We start from the raw sequence: 24,993 nt of genomic DNA on the forward strand, positions 1-24,993 counted from the left end.
TGATGGACATTGAAGTCCCCCACCCAGAGTACGTTCTGTGTCCTTGCTATCCTTAGTGTTTCTTCCAAGTGGTGTTCAACATGGAGGAGTTCTGATTCGTTAGCTGATTGAGGGCAGTAGGTGGTAATCAGCAGGAGGTTTCCTTGCCCATGTTTGACCTGCTGTCATGAGACTTCATGGGGTCCAGAGTCAATTTTGAGGACTCCCAGGGCCACTCCCTTCTTACTAGGACGGGCCATACTGTGGTGATGGAGGAGCCTGGGATGTTGGCTGATAGATGTGATTCTGTGAGTATGTTGCTCACTATTCCAGAATCATTCTGGAATGCAAAGATAAACCCCAGCTCCTATTCTCTACTGCTAACCATCTTCTTAAGCCCCTCTCCCCGGTCTCCTCCACCCTTACCTCCAATAACAAATGTGAGGAGCTCATGGACTTCTTTGCCTCCAAGATTGAGACCATCCATTTAGCTGCCTCTGCCATTTCCCTTCCTTCCCCTAGCCCACTGGGGCAAACTTCCTCTCAGGTTCCCGCATGCCCTAGCCCTGAACTCACATTTTCTCCAGTTTCTCTCCGATCTCCCCTCATGACCTCTCTGTGCTCATCTTGTCTATGAGACCCACCTCCTGCTCCCTCGACCCTATTCCCACCAAACTGCTGACCACCCAACTTCCTTTTCTGGCTCCCATGTTAGCAGATATTGTTAATGGTTCTCCTCGGGTACTGTCCCCCTCTCACTCAAATCTGCCGTCATCACCTCTCCTCAAAAAACCAAACCTTGATCCCTCAGTCTTTGCAAACTACCGCCCCATCTCCAACCTCCCTTTCCTCTCCAAAGTCCTTGAATGTGTTGTTGCCTCCCAAATCCGTGCCCATCTTTCCCACAATTCCATGTTTGAATCCCTCTAATCAGGTTTCCGGCATTGCCACAGTATCGAAATGGCTCTCAACAAAGTCACAAATGACATCCTTTGTGACTGTGACAAAGATAAACTATCCCTCCTGGTCATTCTTGACTTGGCTGCAGCCTTTGACACGGTTGACCACTCCATCCTTCTCCAATGCCTCTCCACCATCGTCCAGCTGGGTGGGACTGCGTCGCCTGGTTCCATTCTTATCTATCTTATCGTAACCAGAGAATCACCTGCAACGGCTTCTCTTCCCGCTCCCACATCGTTACCTCTGGTGTCCCCCAAGGATCGATCCTTGCCCCCCTCCTATTTCTCATCTACATGTTGCCCCTTGGCGACATCATCCGAAAACACAGCGTCAGTTTCCACATGTACGCTGACGACACCCAGCTCTACCTCACTACTTCTTCTCTCGAGTCCTCCAAGGTGTCTAAATTGTCAAACCGCTTGTCCGACATACAGTTCTGGATGAGCAAAAATTTTCTCCAATTAAATATTGGGAAAACCAAAGCCATTGTTTTCGGTCCCCGCCACAAACTCCGTTCCCTAACCACTGACTCTATTCCTCTCCCTAACATCTGTCTGAGGCTGAACCACACTGTTCACAACCTAGGTGTCATATTTGACCCTGAAATGAGCTTCCGACCACGTATCTGCAGCATAACAAAGACCGCCTACTTCCACCGCCGTAACATCGCCCGTCTCCACCCTTGCCTCAGCTCCTCCGCTGCTGAAACCCTCATCCATGCCTTTGTTACCTCTAGACTTGACTATTCCAACGCACTCCTGGCTGGCCTCCCACATTCCACCCTACATAAACTTGAGATCATCCAAAACTCGGCCGCCTGTGTCCTAACTCGCATTCCGTTCACCCATCACCCCTGTGCTCGCTGACCTGCATTGGCTCCCGATTAAGCAGCATCTCGATTTCAAAATTCTCATCCTTGTTTTCAAATCCCTCCTTGGCCTCGCCCCTTCCTAGCTCCGTAATCTTCTTCAGCCCCACAACCCCCCAAGATATCTGCACTCCTCTGATTCTGCCCTCGTGAGGATCCCCGATTATAATCGCTCAACCTCAACGGTGGCCGTGCCTTCTGTTGCCTAGGCCCTAAGCTCTGGAATTCTCTGCCTAAACCTCTCCGCCTCACTACCTCTCTTTCCTCTTTTAAGACGCTCCTTAAAACCTACCTCTTTGACCAAACTTTTGGTCACCTGCCCTAATTTATCCTTATGTGGATCGGTGTCAAATTTTTTGTCTTAAAATACTCCTGTGCAGCGCCTTGGGACGTTTTACTACGTTAAAGGCGCTATATAAATACAAGTTGTTGTTATGACTATGTCAGGCTGTTGCTTGACTAGTCTGGGGGACAGCTCTCCCAATTTTGGCACAATTCCCAGATGTTTGTGAGGAGGACTTTGAAGGGTCGACTGGGATGGGTGTGCCATTGTCGTGTCCAAATCCAATGCCTCGGTGGTAGCCGAGTGGTCCATCTGGTTTTATCCTTATTGTACTTCTCAATAGCGGTTTGATACAACTGAGTGGCTTGCTGGGCCATTTCAGAGGGGAGTTAAGAGCCAGCCACACCTAAGTGGGCTACAGTGGCTCCCTGCCTGGAATCACATATAGACCAGTCCGGGTAAGGATGGCAGGTTTGTTTCCCTAAAGGACATTAGTGAACCAGTTGGGTTTTTACGACAATCCGATAGCTTCATGGTCACCATTACTGATGCGAGCTTTTTATTCCAGATTTACTTAATTGTTTTTGTGTGTTTTTTTTTAAACTTAATTCAAATTCACAAACTGCCATAGTGGGGTTTGAACTCATGTCTCCAGATTATTAGTCCAGGCACTTGGATTACTAGTCCAGTAATGTAACCCATCACAACAGTTCTCTATCCTTCCAATAACTACAACTTGTTCAAAACTCTGCTGCACGAATTCCCACTCGCCCATCAACTCCCATCCTCACTGACCTACAGGGACTCCCTGCTCACCAACACATTCAATTTCAAATCCTAATCCTCAAATCCCTCTACAACTTCACCTCACCCTATCTCTGCAATCTTACATCCTCTCAGCAGCCCAATACCACATTGGGCAGTGCACTCATCCAGCACATTGCTGATCCTTATAATTTGGTACAGGATGGTCAGGAACAGCTGGGGCTGTGGGTCCTGTCCCTGGAGTGAGTGCAATGGGATAACGGTCTGGGAGGTAAAGGCTTCAGACAGCAGGACCTCCACTCACCTTTTTTCTTCCGCCTGTTCCGTAATTGCACCTGAAAAAGGTATAACACAGTCATTAAACACGTGAAAACAGTTACAAGACAAGGAAATAAACCCACAGGGACCAGCACTGGCTCTCAGGAGTCCAAGGCATTCACCGTTCTCTCTGACCTCAATCTCAGATTGTGCAACACTGTGCAGAAGCAGGGAGAGTGAGTCAGTCACCGGGGCATCAACATAGTGAGAAGTAGTTAAACCAACAGCTTTGAAATCATTAATAAAAAGAAAGGTAAGGTGTAAAGCCAGGAAGGGGCATGGATGGAATGTTACTGAGCAGGAGAGTTTGCTGCCCTCCCTGAGCTTGTGATTATGATGTTTGGCACTAACTCGCCGAACCCCAACCTCACACTAAAGAGTTCATCAACTTCTCCAAGCCTTGCGCTGAAGTGTTTGGCACCTGCCTCAGACCAGGGCACGGGCACCTGCCCACAAGCCTTGGACTGGACATTTGGTGATTGACCACAAGCTTCACATCAGGAACTCTCCACCCCTCCGAACCTCAGACTCAGATTCCATCAGCTGACTCCCTTTGTCTTGGTTTAATTTTCCTTCATGTGTTTCTTTAATCTATTTTGTCCAATTCAGGTTATTTTTTTTTAAATCGACTCTTGACACTGGTTTCTCCAGGGCAGGTAGTGGAGTGGGACCCTGCAAAAAAAGCAGCACCAGTGCAATGTTTGAATTAACTTGAACAGCTCTTAATAATCAATTCAGGCTCTATGAAAGCAGGACTCTACACATTTTACTTGGTGTGTGAGAGAGCTCACGAGTGAATGAGTAGCATCACTGGGTCTATTGTCCAATATCCTGCTGTATCGGGTTCCGCAGCCCCAGGCTTCCTGTTTGCTCACAGTTTTATTTTCGCCATCAGAATCCTTCCTTAAAACCAAACTGTTCCCAGAATGACAATTTTATGAAGTGGCTTGTGTTTGTCTGTCCATTTCTGTGGATTTTTGATTTAAGTGTACAGAGGTGACCTCTTGGGACAAGAAGTTTGGGATTACTGACTGAGTGGAACTAACACACATGTCTGAAACTTCAGAACTCCTCGAGCACCTTGGGTTAACGCCTTAATTTACTGGTGTTAATTCTGCTACTCTCTATGCTTTCATTCTCCCTTCTGCCTCAAGATATCAGAACTCTGCTTGTTTGCTATCTGCAAAAGTCATTATCCAACATCTGCAGACAACACGGAGTTTCACAAAGCTTCCGAACTGTCTGCTTGTGAAGATTTTATAGATAAACAGGAACGTTAGCTAACACTTCTTAAGTCTCCTGCTGCTATATGTGGGAGGACTGTAAATTACTCGTGATGGTTCTGTCCCATAATGCTATGCGAGGGTGCGGAGCACTTCCCAACTACACAGGGCAGTGGAGCAGTGCAGTAAGGCAGCCCACCTACAGCATTGGGGTCAAACCAGTGCAAAAGGTCCTTCCAGGTGACTTGGGAGTTCCAGCAGCTGCAACTGCAGCCTGGCCCAGGTTGGGTGAATAGTAAGTGTATTGATTTAAACTTTAGATGTGACCTCTGTGGCTCCATGATGTTCTCTAGACAGCCTACAGAAACAAAATCTTTATCTAATCTGTGCTGTACCTGCCCCAGGAGTGTTTGATGGGATAGTGTAGAAGGAGCTTTACTCTATATCTAACCATGGGAGAGTGTAGAGGGAATTTTATTCTGTATCGAACCATGGGACAGTGTAGAGGGCGTTTTACTCTGTATCTAAACCATGCAGTACTATTTTTTAATTCATTCTCGGGATGTGGGCGTCGCTGGCAAGGCCAGCATTTATTGCCCATCCCTAATTGCCCTGGAGAAGGTAGTGGTGAGCCGCCTTCCTAAACCGCTGCAGTCCGTGTGGTGAAGGTACTCACACAGTGCTGTTAAGTAGGGAGTTCCGGGATTTTGACCCAGTGACAGTGACAATGAAGGAACACCGATATATTTCCAAGTCAGGATGGTGTGTGACTTGGAGAGGAACTTTGAGGTGGTGGTGTTCCCATGCACTTGCTGCCCTTGTCCTTCTAGGTAGTAGCGGTCGTGGGTTTTGGGAGATGCTGTCGAAGTAGCCGTGGCAAGTTGCTGCAGTGCATCTTGTAGATGATACACACTGCCGGTGGTGGAGGGAGCAGATGTTTAAGGTGGTGGCTAGGGTACTAATCAAGCGGACTGCTTTGTCCTGGATGGTGTCGAGCTTTTTGTGTTGTTGAAGCTGCACTCATCTAGGCAAGTGGAGAGTATTCAATTCAATTCAATTCCGGAATCACTCGCCACAGAATACCCAGCCTCTGACCTGCACTTGTAGCTACAGTATTTATGTGGCTGATCCAGTTATGTTTCTGATCAATAGTGACCCCCCAGGATGTTGATGGTGGGGGATTTGACAATGGTAATGCCATTGAATGTCGAGAGGTGGTGGTTAGACTCTCTCTTGTTTGAGATGGTCATTGCCTGGCACTTGTGTGGTGCGAATGTTACTTACCACTTATCAGCCCAAGCCTGGATGTTGTCCAGGTCTTGCTGCACGCAGGCATGGACTGCTTTATTATCTGAGGAATTGTGAACGGAACTGAACACTGTGCAATCATCAGCAAATATTGCCACTTCTGACCTGGGAGTGTTTGGCATTGACACTGTGCAATACTAATGTTGCCTTTTAAATCATTTTCTGTGAGATGACTTCTATTTATATTGACTGACGTAAACATTTCCTGGAACAAACAGCTTAAAAGTGCACAAATTTCATAGTAAGCAACGGCACAACACAACACTTGGTACTCACTGCTCTCTCATCATCATCTGATAACGGTGATCTTGGTGTTGCCTCATGGTCAGAATCATATTTCATTCTATCTTCAAAACTGTGAGGTTCAGTTATTCTCGGAGATTGGGGAGTTGGTGTACCGTCACTTACCACCTCCCCTCCATCGCAAGAAGTCACAGTACTCCCTTCAGACACCTGACTTGTTACCTGCATGTGCTCACCTGTAAAAACAAAACACATAGCACATGCAGTGAGTTAAATAACATAGAAAGACATACTGTGGCCAATAACACACTGCATTATTATAGAATATATCCTGCATTGCACAATGCGTTATTACTGATTACTTTCTGAATTCCTGTGGCAGAGGATATACTGTGCAATGCCAGTGTATTATTCTGTTATTAAGTTGTGTTTAACCTGCCTATCTTGTTACATCCAAACAGCCCAATGTCTATACAGGACGACCTGGGTCCAATAGAGGTGAATTGTTGTTAGTGAGGGAATTTGCTTGTATGTTTCAGGTAATTATACATTTCTGGCTCCAGGTCAGAAGAAACCAGTTGGCCTTTTCTTTTAAATCCTTTGCAGTGTGATATCTGAAGTGTAAAGAATGCATTACATGAAAAACGTACCTCTGTGTGTAGTGTATATATGTGTGGGGTATATTTTCACCTTCACCACCTGGATGGTAATCTGGTGGGGCAGATCACGTGTCCTTATAGAACCTGTCAGATTTTCATTGCATTGAAATGGGATGATATGAAAATTCAACAGGTTCTGTAACGGACGTGATCTACCCCAACACTGAGTGCGCAGAGTAGGTGGACAGACAGCTGTTTATTCTTGTGTACTAAGGAAACACTGCAAACAAAAGAGTGAGCAGTGGTAGTGAGAGTTAATCAAGGCAGGCTTCAGGAAAGGAGGAAAACAGGCCCCTGTGAAAGGCCTTGAACAGCAACAACCATTGGATGGATTTCCAACATTACTTGGACATGGGTAGGTTTTACGTTCTTTTTGCAGATTACTCAAGTGTTTATTGACTTGTAAGTTATGTTATTTTATTGGTTAGAGATGGCTGACTCAGGAAATAACACAACCAAAAGAAATCAAAGAACATTGTTGAATGATTTGTTTACTTCATTTTGCTGTAGTTGTAGTTTCCTGGTAGCTTTGAAAAAAAAATGCATTATTTGATTGGTCAGTTTTGCGTGACTTGGTATTTTTTTGTGTCAGCACTTCAGCAAATCAGCATGGTTAACTTAACAGATAATAGCTATTTGAACCAATCAGGTGTAACATACAATTTGCATATGTGACATTTTCAAGCGTGATATATGATGTACATTTTCCACACACTGGGTATGTGCACCAGACGCAACACTTCCAATTATACAGTGTGTTTTATAATGTATTCAGGTGTCCTATACCAAGTAACACACTCGGAGTTATTACACAATATACACAGGACTGTTACATCTCCGTAACCCACAGTACATTAAGAGACAAAGGGGGAAAAAATCAGTGTCTTAGTGCCAGCAGATGGCACTATCGGGGCACTAGAGCATTATCGCTGGGGCGAGGCAAATCCCGCCCCCCCTCCGCAAACAGTTATCAGCAGGAGCCTCAACGCCAGGTGGATCCTGACGTCAGTGAGTGTGCAACGCTCACTGGCCACCCAATCTGCAAAATTGATTGTCGCCACCTACCTTAGCACGTGGAGGAACAGTGACTGGGAGAGCTGGCATGAAGCAAAAGGAAGCCGGCTCCAGGGACATTATTTAAAGGGATCATCAATAATGAGTTGCAGCTGTAGATTAGTGGGGTTTGAGTGCTTCTTTGTCAGTTTCACACAGTGCAACAGTCTCATTCTGTAATTTCAACTAAAAAGTAGCTGCATTTATTCTTAAAAAAATCAAACTGCTACACTTGGTTACATTAATGAGGGCTGTACTAGCAGTCGACCTCGCCCTCCAGGATCCATGGCAGAGGAAGCTGGCCAGAAGGAGGAGAAGGGCCATGAGGGCTCTCAACAGGAGCCCTTACGCCCCCCCCCACAAGGGTATTCAGAGAGCACTTCTCCTAGCTCCAATTAAGCGAGGCACAGTGTATTAGAAGGCTCCGCTTCACCATGGAGGTGGTCACAGAAGTCTGCCACCTCCTGCAACCAGGCCTCCAGCCTCCGATCAAGGTGACCACGGCTCTCTCAGTGGCAGTCAAGGTCAGTTGCCCTCAATTTTTGTGCCAGTGGATCCTTCCAGTCTGCAACAGGAGACAGAACTAACATCTTGCAGTTCGCCATCCATCGCTGCATCCGGGAGGTCACAGAGGCTCTCTACAGAAGAGACTACATTTTCCTCCCCATCGCCAGAGAGAAGCAGGACGAGCATGCATGTGGCTTTGCCAGCGGGATTCCCCATGGTCCAGGGCGCCATTGACTGCACTCATGTGGCTATGCAGGCACCTCATAACAATCCGGAGATCTTCCGTAACCGCAAAGGCTAGCACTCAATGTGCAGTTGGTGTGCGACCACAGACTGCGAATCCTCAATGTCAATGTCCGCTATCCTGACAGCAGCCACGATGCCTTCATCCTGCACCAGACCGGTTTCACGGCACTCTTCCAGCCACCATGTCAAGTTCGTGGCTGGCTGGTCGGAGACAAGGGCTATCTGCTCTTCACCTGGCTCATGACTCCCCTTCGCAACCCCAAACACTCCTGCCCAGCACTCATATGAGAGCCATGCTGCCACCAGGAACACCATCGAGCAGACCATTGGCCTGCTGAAGCAACGATTCTGCTGCCTTAACCGCTTGGGAGGAGCCCTCCCGTACTCTGCTGAGTGGGTGTCCCATTTCGTGATGGTCTGCTGCATGCTCCACAACTTGGCCATCATGAGAGCTCAGTCTTTGCCACCGGGACTGTGATAAAAATGATAACTTCCGGGAAGTTATGTCATCACTTCCTGTGAACTATGAACTATGTACATACCTCACTTCCTGTCATATGTCACTTCCTGTTGGACTGGTATAAATACTGGTCTGTTCAGTATTGTAAGAGGCTTCTACCAGAGGCATGGTAAAGACCTCTCTTGTGTATATAGTGTGTTTATAAGTTACTTAAAGCTTACTTTAAAGTTACTTGATGGTAAGTCTCCTTTTTCTTACATCAATTTAAGTAACTTAGTATTTACACTGACAAATACTAGACCTTCAGACAAACTCGGAAGTTAAGGATCCAGGGAACCACCCATCATGGAGAAAATCCTTAGACCTATTCGTCTGGACTTGGACCCGAATACACCAGCAGCTGGCAGGGTATGGAAGCATTGGTATCGTACTTTTGAGAATTTTCTGGATGAATGTAAAGCGGATGCTCCTGCTAAATTGAAGATACTTGTCAATTATGTGACCCCAAAAGTGTTCGAATATGTTGATGAATGGGATAATTACGAAGAGGTGATTCGGGCACTTAAGAAACTGTATGCGAAGACCCCAAATGAGGTCTATGCTAGACATCTACTGGCCACAGCCCGACAAGGGCCAGGGGAATCAATTGACGAATTCCTGCAAGAACTTCGCAGGCTCAGCGTAGATTGTAACTTTCAGGCAGCCTCAGCTGAGCTGTACCGCCAAGAAATGATTCGTGATGCTTTCATCTGCGGGATTGCCTCTCCATTTATACGCCAGCGTCTACTAGAAAGTAAAACACTTGAGCTACAAAAAGCTTTTGACCTAGCTTGTTCACTGGATTTGGCAAAGAGAAATGCAGACCTCTATCAGCTGCCCAGATCTCGATCTGCTGCTGTAGCTGCAACCAGACAATTCAAGCGGTCTCAGGTGAACCCTATCATGGGGGAATTTAATTCTGATGAAGAAGAGGAGGACGACCCCACTTTAGCAGCCTCTTGGCAATCTAGGAAGGAATGCTTCTTTTGTGGAGATGCTTTTCACCCTAGGAAAACCTGCCCTGCTCGCAATGCAATCTGCAGTTATTGCGGGAAAAAAGGACACTTTGCTAAAGTTTGCCTATCAAGGGCCTCTACGAGGGCCAATCCAGCTAAGGCCTACCGAACTGCCCCAATTAGGGCCTATCAAGATGCTCCAGCTAGGACCTATCAAGCTTCCTCTCGAGCTCTCTCCCGAAGAAGCACACCGAGAGTTTTAGCCACTCTCTGTGCAACGACACCAATTACAGCTGCTTGCCCACAGAACCTGTCTCATGCAGCCACAAAAATTTCAATTAAAGGGCATACCTTAGATGCCTTAATTGACTCAGGAAGTACTGATAGTTTCATTAAGGAACAGATTGTTGCGAAATTGAAACTACATGTCTTCCCATCGGACCAGGCAATTGCGATGGCCCAGTCATCACTTAATACCAGAATCTCCGGCTTTTGTGTTGTTGATATGACACTTCATGGTCGTATGTATCCCTCCACCCGACTTTTGGTGCTCAAGGACTTATGTAGTGATCTCCTCTTAGGGCTGGACTTCCAAAAACAGCATAAGAAACTCACCATTGAGTTTGGTGGATCCAAACCCGGACTTACTATTTCTAATATACCGTCTAAATTACCATTTTGTGCATTATCAGCAGCTTCACTTGATGAACCCTCATTATTTGCCAGTATTCCGCCTCAATGCAAACCGATAATAACGAAATCGCGGCGTTTTAATCAGGAAGACCAATCTTTTATTGCGGCTGAAATCTCTCGACTTCTAGCAGAGGATATCATTGAACCATGTTCGTCGCCCTGGCGGGCTCAAGTCGTCATTGTCAAGAACCCTCTAAAACCTCACAAACAGCGACTATGCATCGATTATTCGCAAACCATCAATCAATATACCGACTTGGACGCCTACCCATTGCCACGCATTGATGATATGGTTAATAAACTGGCCGAATACAAAGTGTTCTCAACTTACGATTTAAAAAGTGCCTATCATCAGTTACCCTTGAAGGTCTCAGATAAGCAGTACACAGCCTTTGAGGCTAATGGACGGCTGTACCAATTTCGTCGCCTCCCATTCGGGGTTACTAATGGAGTGGCTGTCTTTCAACGGGCAATGGATGGCCTGGTTAAGCAGGAAAACCTAAGGGACACTTTTCCCTATCTTGATAACATTACCATTGCAGGTCACGATCAACAGGAACACGACTCCAACCTCCAAAAATTTCGGGATGCCCTCCATCGCCGTAATTTGACCCTGAATGAATCCAAATCTGTTGAGTCGCAACCGACCATCAACATCCTTGGCTACTGCGTAGGCAATGGTATCATTAAGCCAGACCCAGAAAGACTTCGCCCGCTCCAAGAGCTCCCGTCACCTAAGAATCCGGCTTCTTTACGTCGGGCTCTCGGTCTGTTTGCATACTACGCTAAATGGATTCCTCATTTTTCGGACAAAATCCAACCCTTGCTGCATGCTAGATCATTTCCACTGGGAACAGCGGCTGTTGCAGCCTTTAACCTTCTCAAAAAACAGTTGGAGAAAGCGGCTCTTCACTCCATTGATGAGAATCTCCCTTTCGTGGTTGAATGTGATGCCTCGGAGGTGGCGATCTCGGCTACTCTGAATCAGGAAGGTCGTCCTGTAGCATTTATGTCCAGGACCTTACAAGGTGCCGAGCTACATTATCCTCCGGTTGAGAAAGAAGCCACAGCCATCATAGAGGCAGTACGGAAGTGGAACCATTTTCTAGCTCGCCAGCACTTTACATTGATCACGGACCAACGATCAGTCGCCTTCATGCTCGATAATCGAAAACGAACCAAAATTAAGAATAATAAAATACAACTTTGGAGGATGGAACTGGCCTCTTTTGGTTATACCATTCTCTATCGGCCTGGCAAGGAGAATGTGGCCCCGGACACCCTCACACGGGCATTCTGCTCCACTATGTCATCCTCCACTCTCATGGATGTCCACAATGGTTTGTGTCATCCTGGCGTTACGCGCATGCTACATTTCGTACGATCACGGAATCTCCCTTTTTCCACTGGAGATGTAAAGAAAATATGCTCAGAATGCCGGCTTTGTGCAGAATTAAAACCTCAGTTCTTCCGCCCCTCAGATGGTATACTCATACATGCAACCCAACCGATGCAACGACTTAGCATCGATTTTAAGGCCCAGTGCCCTCTTCAACTCGGAACACATATTTGCTCACCATGATCGACGAATATTCACGTTTTCCGTTTGCCTTCCCCTGCTCCAATATGCTGGCGTCCACAGTAATCTGCTGCCTTGAGCAGGTATTTTCTCTCTGTGGCATGCCGGCTTACATTCACTCAGATCGGGGTCCATCCTTTATGTCAAGGGAACTCAAGGACTACCTCTCAGAACGGGGAATTGCTACAAGCAAAACAACACCATACCATCCCATCGGAAATGGGCAGGTAGAGAGGTATAACGGTATCATCTGGAATTCCGTACGTCTCGCTTTAAGATCTCGGGGCCTACCAGACCAGCAATGGGAAACAGTGCTTCCGGATGCATTGCACTCTATACGGTCCCTGCTTTCTACAGCCACAAATACTACACCTCATGAGCGGTTCTTTGGATTCCAGCGTCGCTCATCTCATGGGACATCACTCCCGTCATGGCTAACTACTCCTGGACCTATATTACTCCGAAGATACGTTCGGACGTCTAAAAATGACCCTCTTGTAGACGAGGTCGAACTAACCGATGCCAACCCCACCTATGCAAACATACGATATTCCGACGGCCGAGAATCTACCGTATCATTACGGGATCTGGCTCCCTGCCCACCAGGACCTAGTGGGACATCGGGTGATGGCATTTCACCAGGAAACTCTTGGGACCTATCGGGTACCCCTCTCCAGGATCCTGATCGGACACCAACTAGCTTGGTGCCGGTAGAACCCCGTGCTCAAGGTTGCGACCCTCCCAGTACCGCGCATGAAAGTACTGATCCGCCACAGACCAGCTCTGCACCTCCCTCTGAACAGAGGCAGTCCGACTTTGAACCTATTGGGGCTCGTACTCGAAGCCATGATCTCCCCGACCCTTCACAGGGCAATCCAGGCCACACAGACTCTGACCAATGGCCAACCGCATGTAAGTGGACCAGCGACCCTCTACGACGGGAATCCAAACGGGTGCGACTCTTCCTTGTTCGGCGGCTGCGGACCAAAAGGTAGACCACAGCCTCCTAATCCTGCAGGAGGGAAGAATGTGATAAAAATGATAACTTCTGGGAAGTTATGTCATCACTTCCTGTGAACTATGAACTATGAACTGTGTACATACCTCACTTCCTGTCATATGTCACTTCCTGTTGGACTGGTATAAATACTGGTCTGTTCAGTATTGTAAGAGGCTTCTACCAGAGGCATGGTAAAGACCTCTCGTGTATATAGTGTGTTTATAAGTTACTTAAAGCTTACTTTAAAGTTACTTGATGGTAAGTCTCCTTTTTCTTACATCAGGGACCACCTCAGGAGGAGGAAGATGAGAAGGAGGAACAGGAGTGAGGGAGGGAGGCAGCCACTCAATCGACCTTCCAGAATGGCGGTCCATGATCGCCTCATCAGACTGCAGTTCCAATTAATAAAACCCCAGCTTCCCGTTGCTCACCACATCCCCATCATTCCATCCCTGTCGCAGACCAAATCACAGCACAAAGCTGAAATGAGACACACCACAAAAGAATCCAAACTGAACTAATACATTTATCAAAAATCAGTAAACACATATTTACAACAAAAATATTAACTATTCACCCTTGTGCAATCCCTTAGTGCCTGTCGTTACTGTGGTTTTGCCTACTCTCATGCTCCTACGAAGTGTAGGCCCAGTGGCTGCAGCAGGGCTGGTGGAAGGCTGCTGAGTGTCCGTGCGGGAGACTTCAGATGGTCTTGTGGGACGCTCTGGGCCTGGAAGGCCTGGCTGTAGCCTGCACCACCTCAGCATGGGTGGCAGCAGTCTGGGCTGGCTGGATGACAGGCAGCAACAAGGGCAATGGCGGAGTGGCAGTGGTGGGAGCAGGAGGACAGCAGGTTCCTGGCCCACTGCCACTCCCCTGGGCAGCACCTCAGCATCCCTAGCAATCTGTTGGAGCACAGATTGCTGGCCTGCTGTGACACCGTGAAAGCCCCGGTCGACGGTGGTAGACCCAGCCACAATGGCAACAGTCAGAGCTTGGGTGGCATTAAGCTGAGATTGCATGAGAGCAGTCTGAGATTGGATGCCACCAAGCATTAACTGCATTACAGCACTAAGACAGTGCGTCGCTTCCGCCTGTGCTGCAATGGAAGCTGCCAGATTGCCCATCATACACTGCATCAGGTCTAGGTCACCACTGTCTCTGGACATTTACCATCCTTTGCAGATTGGAAATGATGGGCTCCATGGTGTGCGCAGAGCCTTGTGCAATGTTGGAGGCAGACTCCTCCACGCTGCTCATTATTGCTGAGAGGCTCATGGGCACCCTTGCCATTGCACCCATTATCTCAGTGTGCATGCACATCGCCCTTCTTCTTAACGCCTCCCCATCGAGGTCCTCATCTGAGTCCTGTGCAGTAGAACTCGCCCTCTGGGGAGCTGGCCTCCGAGCTACCCTTTCCCCCTGGCCTTGCTGCAGCTCACTTGTCCCTGGTGCCTCACCCTGTGCAGATTCCGCTACTATACTAGGCTCTAAAGAACACGCAGTGCCAGTGTCTGAGCTGGTGCTTGCGGGTGAGACATGCAGTGACGCGGTGTGTTCATCCTCCTCCTCTTCTCCCGCCTCGCTCTCTACAGTGCCCTCAGGGACAGGCTGCTCAGGTCCCTGCTCATTATCTGAAAGCATAAAGGCACAGAGCGGGTTAAGGTGAGGGGAGGGGGGCAGGAAGGGAGAAGTGCGAAATGCTTCTGGCGTGAGGGGGAAGTGGGATGTGAGAAGAAGGAGTAGGGATGAACATACCATTGTTGTCCGCAAGGGGGTCAACGTCGCCGGTGGACACGGCGCCCACCACCTGGCACCCAATAATCTACAGCACTCTATTTTCTAGCAGACAGTGGTTGGGTGTCGGCTTGTCCCCCGCCTGTGCACTCCCGCTTCCTCCTGTTGTGAGCCACCTTGGCCTGCAAGAGAAAGGAAAGTGTGTGAGTGAGTGTGGAGCAATGTGTTTGGGTGATGTGCCTGCCATAATTGAATAGTTGTCATTGTGTGCAAAGTGTGAGATGTGGGTGTGAGTGTTCGTAGGTAGAGATTGTTGGTGGGTGAGTGCTGGGGGTGTGGTGCTTTGGGCAGTGTGTGAAGACTGTGGTTCAGATAGTGGTATGTATCATTTGTTGAAGCATTCACTCACCCTGACCACCCAAGTGAGGTTGTTAAATTTCTTCCTGCACTGTGTGTGGGTCATGGGGACCACAGTGCTGCCCGAGACGTGCTGCGCTACCTCCCTCTACATGGTGCGGAAGACTTGCGGCGAGGGCCTCCTGCCACTTGCCGGGTAGAGCACCACCTTCCGTCTCTCCACAGCGAACACCAACGCCTCCAATGCTTGATCACAGAATCTGCGGGCTCGCTCCCTGGGGCGTGGATCTGCCATGAGTACAGCTGCTTTAGTCCTCCGGCTCCTTCTCCGCTGCTTACTGAGGCAGCTGCACAGCCAGCAATGCTGAGAATGAGGTTCTGCAGCATCAATAAACCTCCCCTTTAAGAACTGAAAAAAGCCTGTGGCAATCATGACTTGTGATTAGACTGCACCTGATATTGGTTCACCCTTTGAGTGTAACGTCAATGAGCCTGGGCTTAAAGACTTGAATTAGCGCTCCAATTGTTTCTTTGAGCAGTGAGCATGAATTTTGCGGGCAGCCTAAAGCATTAGCGCCTGGCGCTAATTCTCCAACTTTTCTAATGATACTGCCCATTCCTGGGCTATAATGAATTTCTAGCCCAAAGTATGATATCTGGTGGAATAAACACTTTCAAATCTATTGTACAGATAGATATACAGGCTAGTATATCCATTGATCACAATGGCCCAGAAATTCGGGTCTCCACGGGTGAGTACGCACGGGGTACTCACCTGTAGGCCCAATGGAAGTGCTAGTTTCATGCATGCACTGCGCATGCGCGGGAAACCGGAACTTCCGTTCCCTTACAGGAAAGGGTTCAGAGGTCGAACGCATACACGGGAGAGGCAGCGCGTGCTTCGTTTTTTTTGCAGGTTTCTCCGGGAGGGTAAGTCACAAGGTAAGTGGTGAATTAATTAAAATTAATACATTGTTTCCACAGGTTTATTATTTTTAAATACTTTAAAGAAAGGTAAGTTTATTTTTAGCCCCGTTAGAAAATGTAATTAATTTTTTCAAAAATTTAAATTATTGTTTAAAAGTTATTTTATGTAATTTATAGTTATTTTAAAAATGTGATGTATTTTTTAAATTTATTTGAAGTTTTAGTGATGTTTTGGGGCTTATAGTATTTATAGTTTTGACAGCTTGTCAATTTTATGAATGGGCATTTCCCTGCTACCATTGGCTCGCCATGGCCCATGTGATCCCAGGGGACGCATCGAACTAACCGCTCCTGGGATACGCAAGCATTGCGCGCCGGCAGTTGGAGGAGGTCCAGGATCGGAATCCCACGCGGGCCCACAGCTCAACGGCCGGCGCGCTAGGTAAGTGCAGGTCAGGGGCTTGCACCCGCGGGAAGCCCCCGACCCAAATTTCTGGGCCATTGTGTTATTACTGTGTAATATATACACTGGAGTGTTACATCCAATAACATGTGCTCTGAATCCTGCCATGGGATACTAATGTGTAAATGCTTAACGCATTCATCTGAAATTCCTCTTTCTGCTAGGTTAACAAACAATACTCGTATCCCATGGTGCAGTGCCAAGGCCACGATGCATTACATCCACAATATTATATAGGAGCATTACACTTATTAACGTGCAATGTGTTAGATAATTAATAAGCATTTTATTCAGTAGTGTGCTGTGTTGTAATATACAGAAAATTATGTCCAATAGCACAAAATATATGATAATGTACAGAACACATTTGTTATATTATATACTGAATGTTATGCCCAGTAAGCATGATGTGTTGTACAACATTAGTCACCCTCCCATGGCATCACTCAAAATTGAGTCTCTCTTCCTGTAACTGTTTCACTGCTTCTTTCCCATTCTAATTCTTTGGGGGAGAAATTCAGTTGGTTAGCGCCGGGGGCGGGGGGCGCTAATGGGTTAGCGACCGGGCGCGGAAAATGCAGCGACGCCCGCGAACTTCAGTGCTGGCGCCAACTCTTATCGCCTGAGCCTCTAGTGCCTCGCAGATTCATGACATCATAAAGTGCACAGCGCCCCGTTATCACCCCGGATGTGAAACTGCCTCCCACCCCCTGCTGTATCGCCGGGCATGAACAATGACAGGAAGAGGAGGTGTTGTCAACTCAGCTGGCCGCTTGGGGAGCGCTAATTAAAGGGAATGGTTTTCAGGTAGGCCAATCTTTATTATTTGCACCAGTCTGGTGCCTGCGCAAAGTTTTTGATGTTTCATTGCTACAAGATATCCAAGCCCTCCACTTTGTGAGTGTGTTTGGGGCTGTAATGGCAGTGGCGCAGGTCGCCTTGCAATGCAAAACTGCCGACAAGTAGGTTGTGCACCATCATTGGCCCTTCCCTTTAAGCGAGGGAAGCAGCCTCTGATGCCGTTAACAATGCGCTCCAAATTGTTCAGCGCTCTGCCGCTACCGCCCTGCTCTCGGACTTTAGTGCCTTAAGAGAAGTGGTTAGGGCTTGATTTAGCACTCCACTTCCCTCTTGGAGCACTAAAGCTGAATTTCCCGGCAGGAGAGAATCATTAGCGCCTGGCGCTACTTTTTCTACTTTTCAAAAGTTAACACCCCAAACAGGGTTATACCGAATTTCTAGCCCCTTGTGTTCCTTTCTCTGTCTTTCTGTTTGTGTTCCACTGTTTCTCTCTCCGTATGGCTCTCAGTTTTTGCATTGTGCTGTCTCTATTACTCGGTTTGTCTCATTCTATCTGTTACTCCTTTGTGTTCTCTCCTGTATATCTGCATCTCACATATATTCCTTTACTGATGTACTTAGTTTCTATATCTTACTGCGGTTGAAATCTAGGATCTGTCGCAAGATATATAAGCAAACTTGTACTGGGTTGGAGTTGGGAACTGGGATTGGGTGTAAGTAAACATTCTGTCCAGGAGCTGATGCAACATGCAATGGTGAGAGAGTAACTTGGGAATTGAGCTGTTGCCTGCAGGGTTTTGGTGTGCAGGATTTTGGTGTGCAGGATGGAATAGGAAAATGTTGTGGGGGCATGAGAAAGGAGCGGGTGACCCGTGGCTGGGGTTTGGGAGCAGATCGAGCAGTCTGGGTTCTGGCAGCACTGGGGGAGGGGAGAGGGCTGGGATCTGGTGTTACTGAGGGGGAGGAGCGTGGAGGAGGAATGGCTGATGTACAAAAGCACAGTAGATAAAGGCCCAGTTCCTTAATCTCTCTCAGCTTCTAAGGAAGGAAGTGGACGAAGGAAGAGAGAAATAATTTCTATTTAGATAGTGCCTTCATTTCTTAGAAACAGTGCAAATTCCTCACCTAGTGAATTAAATTGTGCTCTCGTTAAGTAACTAAACACAGCTGGAATTTTGCACAGAAAGTCCCACAAACAGCAGTGAGATGGATGACCAGGTTAATCTGTTTTGGTGGTGTTGGTTGAGGGAACAATATTGCCCAGGAGACTGGGAGAATTCCCTGTATTTCAAATAGTGACATAAGATTTTTGGCATCCACCTGAACCAGCATGGTTTTACATCTCATCTGAAGGATTCCACTCCTAACAATGTTGCAGTCCTTCAGTACTGCACTGCACTGCACGGTCAGTCTAGAAAACAGGATAATAAATAAGCAGAAAATCTAGTTCTTTGTGCTTATGTATAGAATCTTCATTCAGAGGCAACAGCACTACCAACCAAGCTCATTGGACATTTGAAGCTTTGAAGTCTCCTGTCCACAGGGTCGTATCTGCTGCCCAGTGTTTTTCCCAGACAATACAGTTAACGTAAAATCGGGCAGGGTGCAAATCTGGCAACTGATCCAATACAGTAAGTTCCCCGCCAGACAGACTAGGTTAAAATGCTTCCCAGAATCTCATCTCTTGCACTCGCTGCGTAAGATGATGAATGCCTGAGGACGAGTGCGATTAGCTGCTCTCGACATCAAGGCAGCATTCGCTCAAGTATGGCACCAAGGAGTCTTGGCAAAACTGAGGCCGTTAAGATTTAAGGGGAAATCCTCCCAAGTGATTGGAGTCATACCTGACACAAAGTAAGATGGTTGTGCTTGTCGAAGGCCAATCATTGCGAGCCAGAGCAACGCAACAGGATTTCCTCAGGGAAGAACTGAATGAAATGGGCAGACACATGCCAGATGAAATTTAAGGAAAAGAGGTGTGAACTAATGTATTTTGGAAGGACGAATGAGGAGTGCCAATATAAACTAAATGGTAAAATTTTAAAGGGGGTGCAGGAACAGAGACCTGGGGGTTCACATACACAAATCTTTGAAGGTGGCAAGGACAAGTTAATAAAGCTGTTAAAAAAAGCATACGTGATCCTTGGCTTTATAAATAGAGGCATAGAGTACAAAAACAAGGAAGTTATGGTAAACCTTTATAAATTACCAGTTAGACTTCAGCTAGATTATTTTGTCCAATTCTGGACAACACACTTTAGAAAGGATGTCAAGAGGGTGCAGAAGAGATTTACCAGGGGAGAGCAGGGGAGTGGGAGTAACATAGAAGATAGGAGCAGGAGTAGGCCATTCGGCCCCTTGAGCCTGCTCCGCCATTTAATGAGATCATGGCTGATCAATGAAATTCAGTACCCTGTCCCTGCTTTCTCCCCATATCCCTTGATCCCTTTAGCCTCAAGAAATATATCTAACTCCTTCTTGAATATATTTAATGAATTGGCCTCAACTGCCTTTTGTGGTAGAGAATTCCACAGGTTTACCACTCTCTGGGTGAAGAAACTCCTCCTCATCTCTGTCCTAAATGGCTTACCCCTTATCTTTAGACTGTGACCCCTGGTTCTGGACTCCCCCGCCAACGGGAACATCCTTCCTGCATCTAGTCTGTCTAGTCCTGTTAAAATGTTATTAGTTTCAATGAGATCCCCTCTCATTCTTCTAAACTCCAGCGAATATAAGCCCAATCGACCCAATCTCTCCTCATACGTTATTCCTGCCAGCCCAGGCATCAGTAATTGGACAGCTCTTTCAAAGAGCCAGCACAGGCACAATGAGTGAAATTGCCTCCTTCTGTGCTGTATTATTTTATGATTTTATAAGTGTCTTTGGCCCACCTATCTTCAACTGCTTCATTGATGGCTTTCCTTCCATCAGAAAGTCAGGACTGGGGCTGTTCACTGACGATTCTACAGTATTCAGTTTCATTGATAACTCCTCTGATAATGAAGCAGCCTATGCCAGCCTACAGCAGAATCTGAATAACATCCATTTGCAACACACAAGTACCAGGCAATGAATATCCCCAACAAAAGGCCCAACCACCTTCCCTTGACATTGAACGGCACCAAACTGCCGAGTATCCTGGGGGTTCACCATTGACCAGAACTTCATTGGACCAGCCATATCAACAACGTGGCTACAGGAGCAAGGCAGAGGCTGGGAACACTCTGACGTGTAATAAGTGACTCACCACATGATCCCTCAAAGCCTTTTCACCATCTACAAGGCTCAAGTCAGAAGTGTGATGGAATACTCACCATTCGCCTGGATGGGTGCAGCTGCAACAACACTCAAGAAGCTCAACACGATCTAGGACGGAACAGCCTCCTTGATCAATGAACAAAAATCAGGTGGGTTCTCCACAAAGGGTGGGTGATCCGTTCCGCTAGGTTACCGCCCAGGTGCTGAAGTTAAACAATTACTCCCTCAACACTAAAAACTAATCTAATCTTTGATAAACGAATTAAATAGACAATGTGTTTCTCTTTTCTTCCAGGAATTTCAAATTGCCACTGGCTGCTTCTTGAGATTTGCCTTGCTCATAGAGTTTAACAAATCTGTTAAGAGTTTTTTGCGGTTGTAACTAGCAGAATAGATAAGGGGGAACCAGTGGATGTGGTATATTTGGATTTTCAGAAGGCATTCGATAAGGTGCCACACAAGAGGTTATTAAACAAAATTAGGGCTCATGGGATTGGGGGTAATATACTAGCATGGATTAAGGATTAGTTAACAGACAGAAAACAGAGAGTAGGAATAAACGGGTCATTTTCGGGATGGCAGGCTGTAACTAGTGGGGTACCGCAAGGATCAGTGCTTGGGCCTCAGCTATTCACAATCTACATCAATGATTTGGATGAGGGACCAAATGTAATATATCCAAGTTTGCTGATGATACAAAGCTGGGTGGGAATGTAAGTTGTGAGGAGGATGCAAGGAGGTTTCAAGGGGATATAGACAGGCTAAGTGAGTGGGCAAGAACATGGCAAATGGAATATAATGTGGAGAAATGTGAAGTTATCCACTTTGGTAGGAAAAATAGAAAAGCAGAGTATTTTTTAAATGGTCAGAGATTGGGAAATGTTGGTGTTCAGAGGGACCTGGGTGTCCTTGTACAAGAATCACTGAAAGTTAACATGCAGGTACAGCAAGCAATTAGGAAAGCAAATGGTATGTTGGCCTTTATTACAAGAGGATTTAAGTATAAGAGTAAAGACGTCTTACTGCAATTATATAGGGCCCTGGTGAGACCACACCTGGAGTATTGTGTACAGTTTTGGTCTCTTTACTATGGAAGGATATACTTGCCATAGAGGGAGTGCAACGAAAGTTCATCAGATTGGTTCCTGGGATGGGGGGATTGTCCTATGAGGAGAGATTGGTAGACTAGGCCTATATTCTCTAGAGTTTAGAAGAATGAGAATTGATCTCATTGAAACATACAAAATTCTTACAGGGCTTGACAGGGTAGATGCAGGGAGGATGTTTCCCCTGGCTGGGGAGTCTAGAACCAGGGGTCACAATCTCAATAAGAGGTTGGCCATTTAGACTGAGATGAGGAGAAATTTCTTCACTCAGAGGGTGGTGAATCTTTGGAATTCTCTACCCCAGAGGGCTGTGGAGGCTCAGTCGTTGAGTATATTCAAGACAGAGATCGATAGATTTTTGAATATTAAGGGAATCAAGGGATATGGGGATAGTGCAGGAAAGTGGAGGTAGAAGATCAGCCATGATCTTATTGAATGACGGAGCAGGCTCAAAGGGCCAAATGGCCTACTTCTGCTCCTATTTCTTATGTTCTTATGTTATAGGATTTCCAAACTAATTCTGATTCAAAAAGAATTGTCTTATTAATATGCTGAAAAAGAGTTAACAAGACATCCTGGATTTTGAATTGTCAAATTGAAAAAGGAACCCTTGTCTACATACTGAAACAACCACACAGCACTGTTGACATTTTAATGTATCCTATAACTGAAGCTTGCAATACTGTATCAGGAAAGACTTGATAGAAGATTTAAAGTACAAGACTCTAGCTGACTGGTGAACTCCATGTGCACAATGGATGGGTTTAAACAGACAGCTACCATATTAACATATAAAAATAATAACATTGGGGTAGAGTTCCCGCTTTGGGTGCAATCGGGAAATTACGCTGGTTAGGTTACAGTTCAAGTTTCTGATTAAATTAATTTGCATAATCGCAAACGTAAAATCTTCCATGAACCAGCGCAATCAGGCAGCACAATAGAACTTGTTTCTTTTTTTAAAAAGTATTCCTTGATTATTTAACAGTGGCAACCTGGTGCAATTTTATTAATACAGCTGAAAATGGGTTTATCACCAAAAATAAGCCTTTTTAATAAGAGTGTTGTCCTCCAACTGTAAGACCCCACCCACCCAAAGAGATCCAAACTACAACCTATTCAGTGAACTAAATAATCAGTAGCACTGGTTGTATACAAGACTGCCACAGCCAACCGAGTCCCAGCGTTCCTGAAGGCTTACCTAGTCACTTTTCCACTTACCAGCAGTTACTGGGCCAACAAATGCACTGCAATTCAGAATCTAATTTTAAACCATGCTGGTGAGCAAAGCAGAATGGAGCACATACGACGAGCTGGTCACTGTACAAGTTGGAAATTTCCTTCACTCACTGTGCGTGTGTGTGCACATCTGTGTAGATATACCAGAGTTTCTCCTCACCCTCAGTGTTGGACTGTTGTACTGGCTGCACCTGATCCCCTTCTCCACCATCACACATGGGCCCAGTTTCGGAGTCAGAGTCAGATTGCACTGACTGATCTTTTTCCTCACAGTCTACACTGGATTCAGAGGTGTTAGATTCGAGTTGTGTGGCCTGTTGGAGCCCCAACTTCTCTCTCTGAGAATGCCTGAAAGAAAAAAAGAGGAAACCGTCTTTGCCGCTTCTGGTTTTAATTTAGGAGAATTATTTGTGACCTTATTCTCTGCAGTCTTTTGAGGAACAATAAATAAATAAGAACGGCTTAGCAGCAATGTTCCCTCTAATTTTTTTTGGTGCCGTAGCAAGACCCGGACAACATTCTGGCTTGGGCTGGTAAGTGGCAAGTAACATTTGTGTTACACAAGTGCCAGGCAATAACCATCATCGAGAGTGAGTCTAGCCACCTCCCCGTGACATTCAATGGGATTACCATTGCTGAATCCCCCACCACAACATCCTGGGGGGTCACCACTGACCAGAAACTTAACTGGACCAGCCACATAAATACTGTGGCTATAAGAGCAGGTCAGAGGCTGGGTATTCTGCACCAAGTGACTCACATCCTGACTCCCCAAAGACTTTCTGCCATCTACAAGGCACATGTCAAGAGTGTGATGGAATACTCTCCATTTGCCTGGATGAGTGCAACTCCAACAGCAGTCAAGAAGCTCGACACCACCCAGGACAATGCAGCTCGTTTGATTGGCACCCCATCCACCACCTTAAATGTTCACTCCCTCCATCACCGTGACTGCAGTGTGTACCATCTACAAGACGCACTGCAGCAACTCGCCAAGGCATCTTCGGCAGCACCTCCCAAACCTGTATTCTCTACCACCTAGAAGGTCAAGGGCAGCAGGTGCATGGGAACACCACCACCTGCAAGTTCCCCTCCAAGTTACACGCCATCCTGACTTGGAAATATATCGCCATTCCTTCATTGTCACCAGGTCAAAATCCTGGAACTCCCTACTTAACAGCACTGTGAGAGCACCTTCACCACACAGACTGCAGCGGTTCAAGAAAGCAGCTCACCACCACCTTCTCAAGGGCAATTATGGATGGGCACTAAATGCTGGATGCCAGCGATGCCCACATCCTATGAATTAATAAAAAAAGGAAAGTTGCAATACTGCATGTGAAATCATGCAACAAAATGATGAAAAACAGTGCTGTAAAGAAAATCTTCGGTGTTTAAGAACATAAGAAATAGGAGCAGGAGTAGGCCCTTCGAGCCTGCTCCGCCATTCAATAAGATCATGGCTGATCTTCTACCTCACCTCCACTTTCCTGCACTATCCTCATATCCTTTGATTCCCTTAATATTCAAAAATCTACCGATTTCTGTCTTGAATATACTCAATGACTGAGCCTCCATAGCCCTCTGGGGTAGAGAATTCCAAAGATTCACTATCCTCTGAGTGAAGAAATTTCTCCTCATCTCAGTCCTAAATGGCCGACCCCTTATTCTGAGACTGTGACCCCTGGTTCTAGACTCCCCAGCCAGGGGAAACATCCTCCCTGCATCTACCTTGTCAAGCCCTGTAAGAATTCTGTATGTTTCAATGAGATCACGTCTCATTTTTCTAAACTCTAGAGAATATAGGCCTCGTCTACTCAATCTGTCCTCGTAGGACAATCCCCCATCCCAGGAACCAGTCTGGTGAACCTTCGTTGCACTCCCTCTATGGCAAGTATAAAAATCACAGAAAATCACAGTATATCCTTCCTTAAGTAAGGAGTCCAAAACTGTACACAATACTCCA

At 46.5% G+C, this 24,993-nt stretch overlaps 1 protein-coding gene across 1 annotated transcript in view; it reads right to left on the reverse strand.

Moving 5' to 3' along the window:
• Nucleotides 1–24,993, reverse strand: part of LOC147103276 (connector enhancer of kinase suppressor of ras 1-like) — a 99,035-nt gene that overhangs the window by 15,288 nt on the left and 58,754 nt on the right. Inside the window, exons 11-13 of the mRNA XM_085962739.1 lie at nucleotides 23,188–23,375; nucleotides 5,981–6,183; nucleotides 3,160–3,190 (exon numbers count right to left, since the gene is read on the reverse strand). Coding sequence (XP_085818865.1) covers nucleotides 3,160–3,190; nucleotides 5,981–6,183; nucleotides 23,188–23,375 — 422 coding nt within the window. The remainder of the gene's footprint in view (nucleotides 1–3,159; nucleotides 3,191–5,980; nucleotides 6,184–23,187; nucleotides 23,376–24,993) is intronic.

This window comes from Somniosus microcephalus, chromosome 20, assembly GCF_052327205.1.
Source record: "Somniosus microcephalus isolate GS21.2 chromosome 20, FLI_Smic_1.0, whole genome shotgun sequence".
NCBI classification, from domain to species: Eukaryota; Metazoa; Chordata; class Chondrichthyes; order Squaliformes; family Somniosidae; genus Somniosus; species Somniosus microcephalus.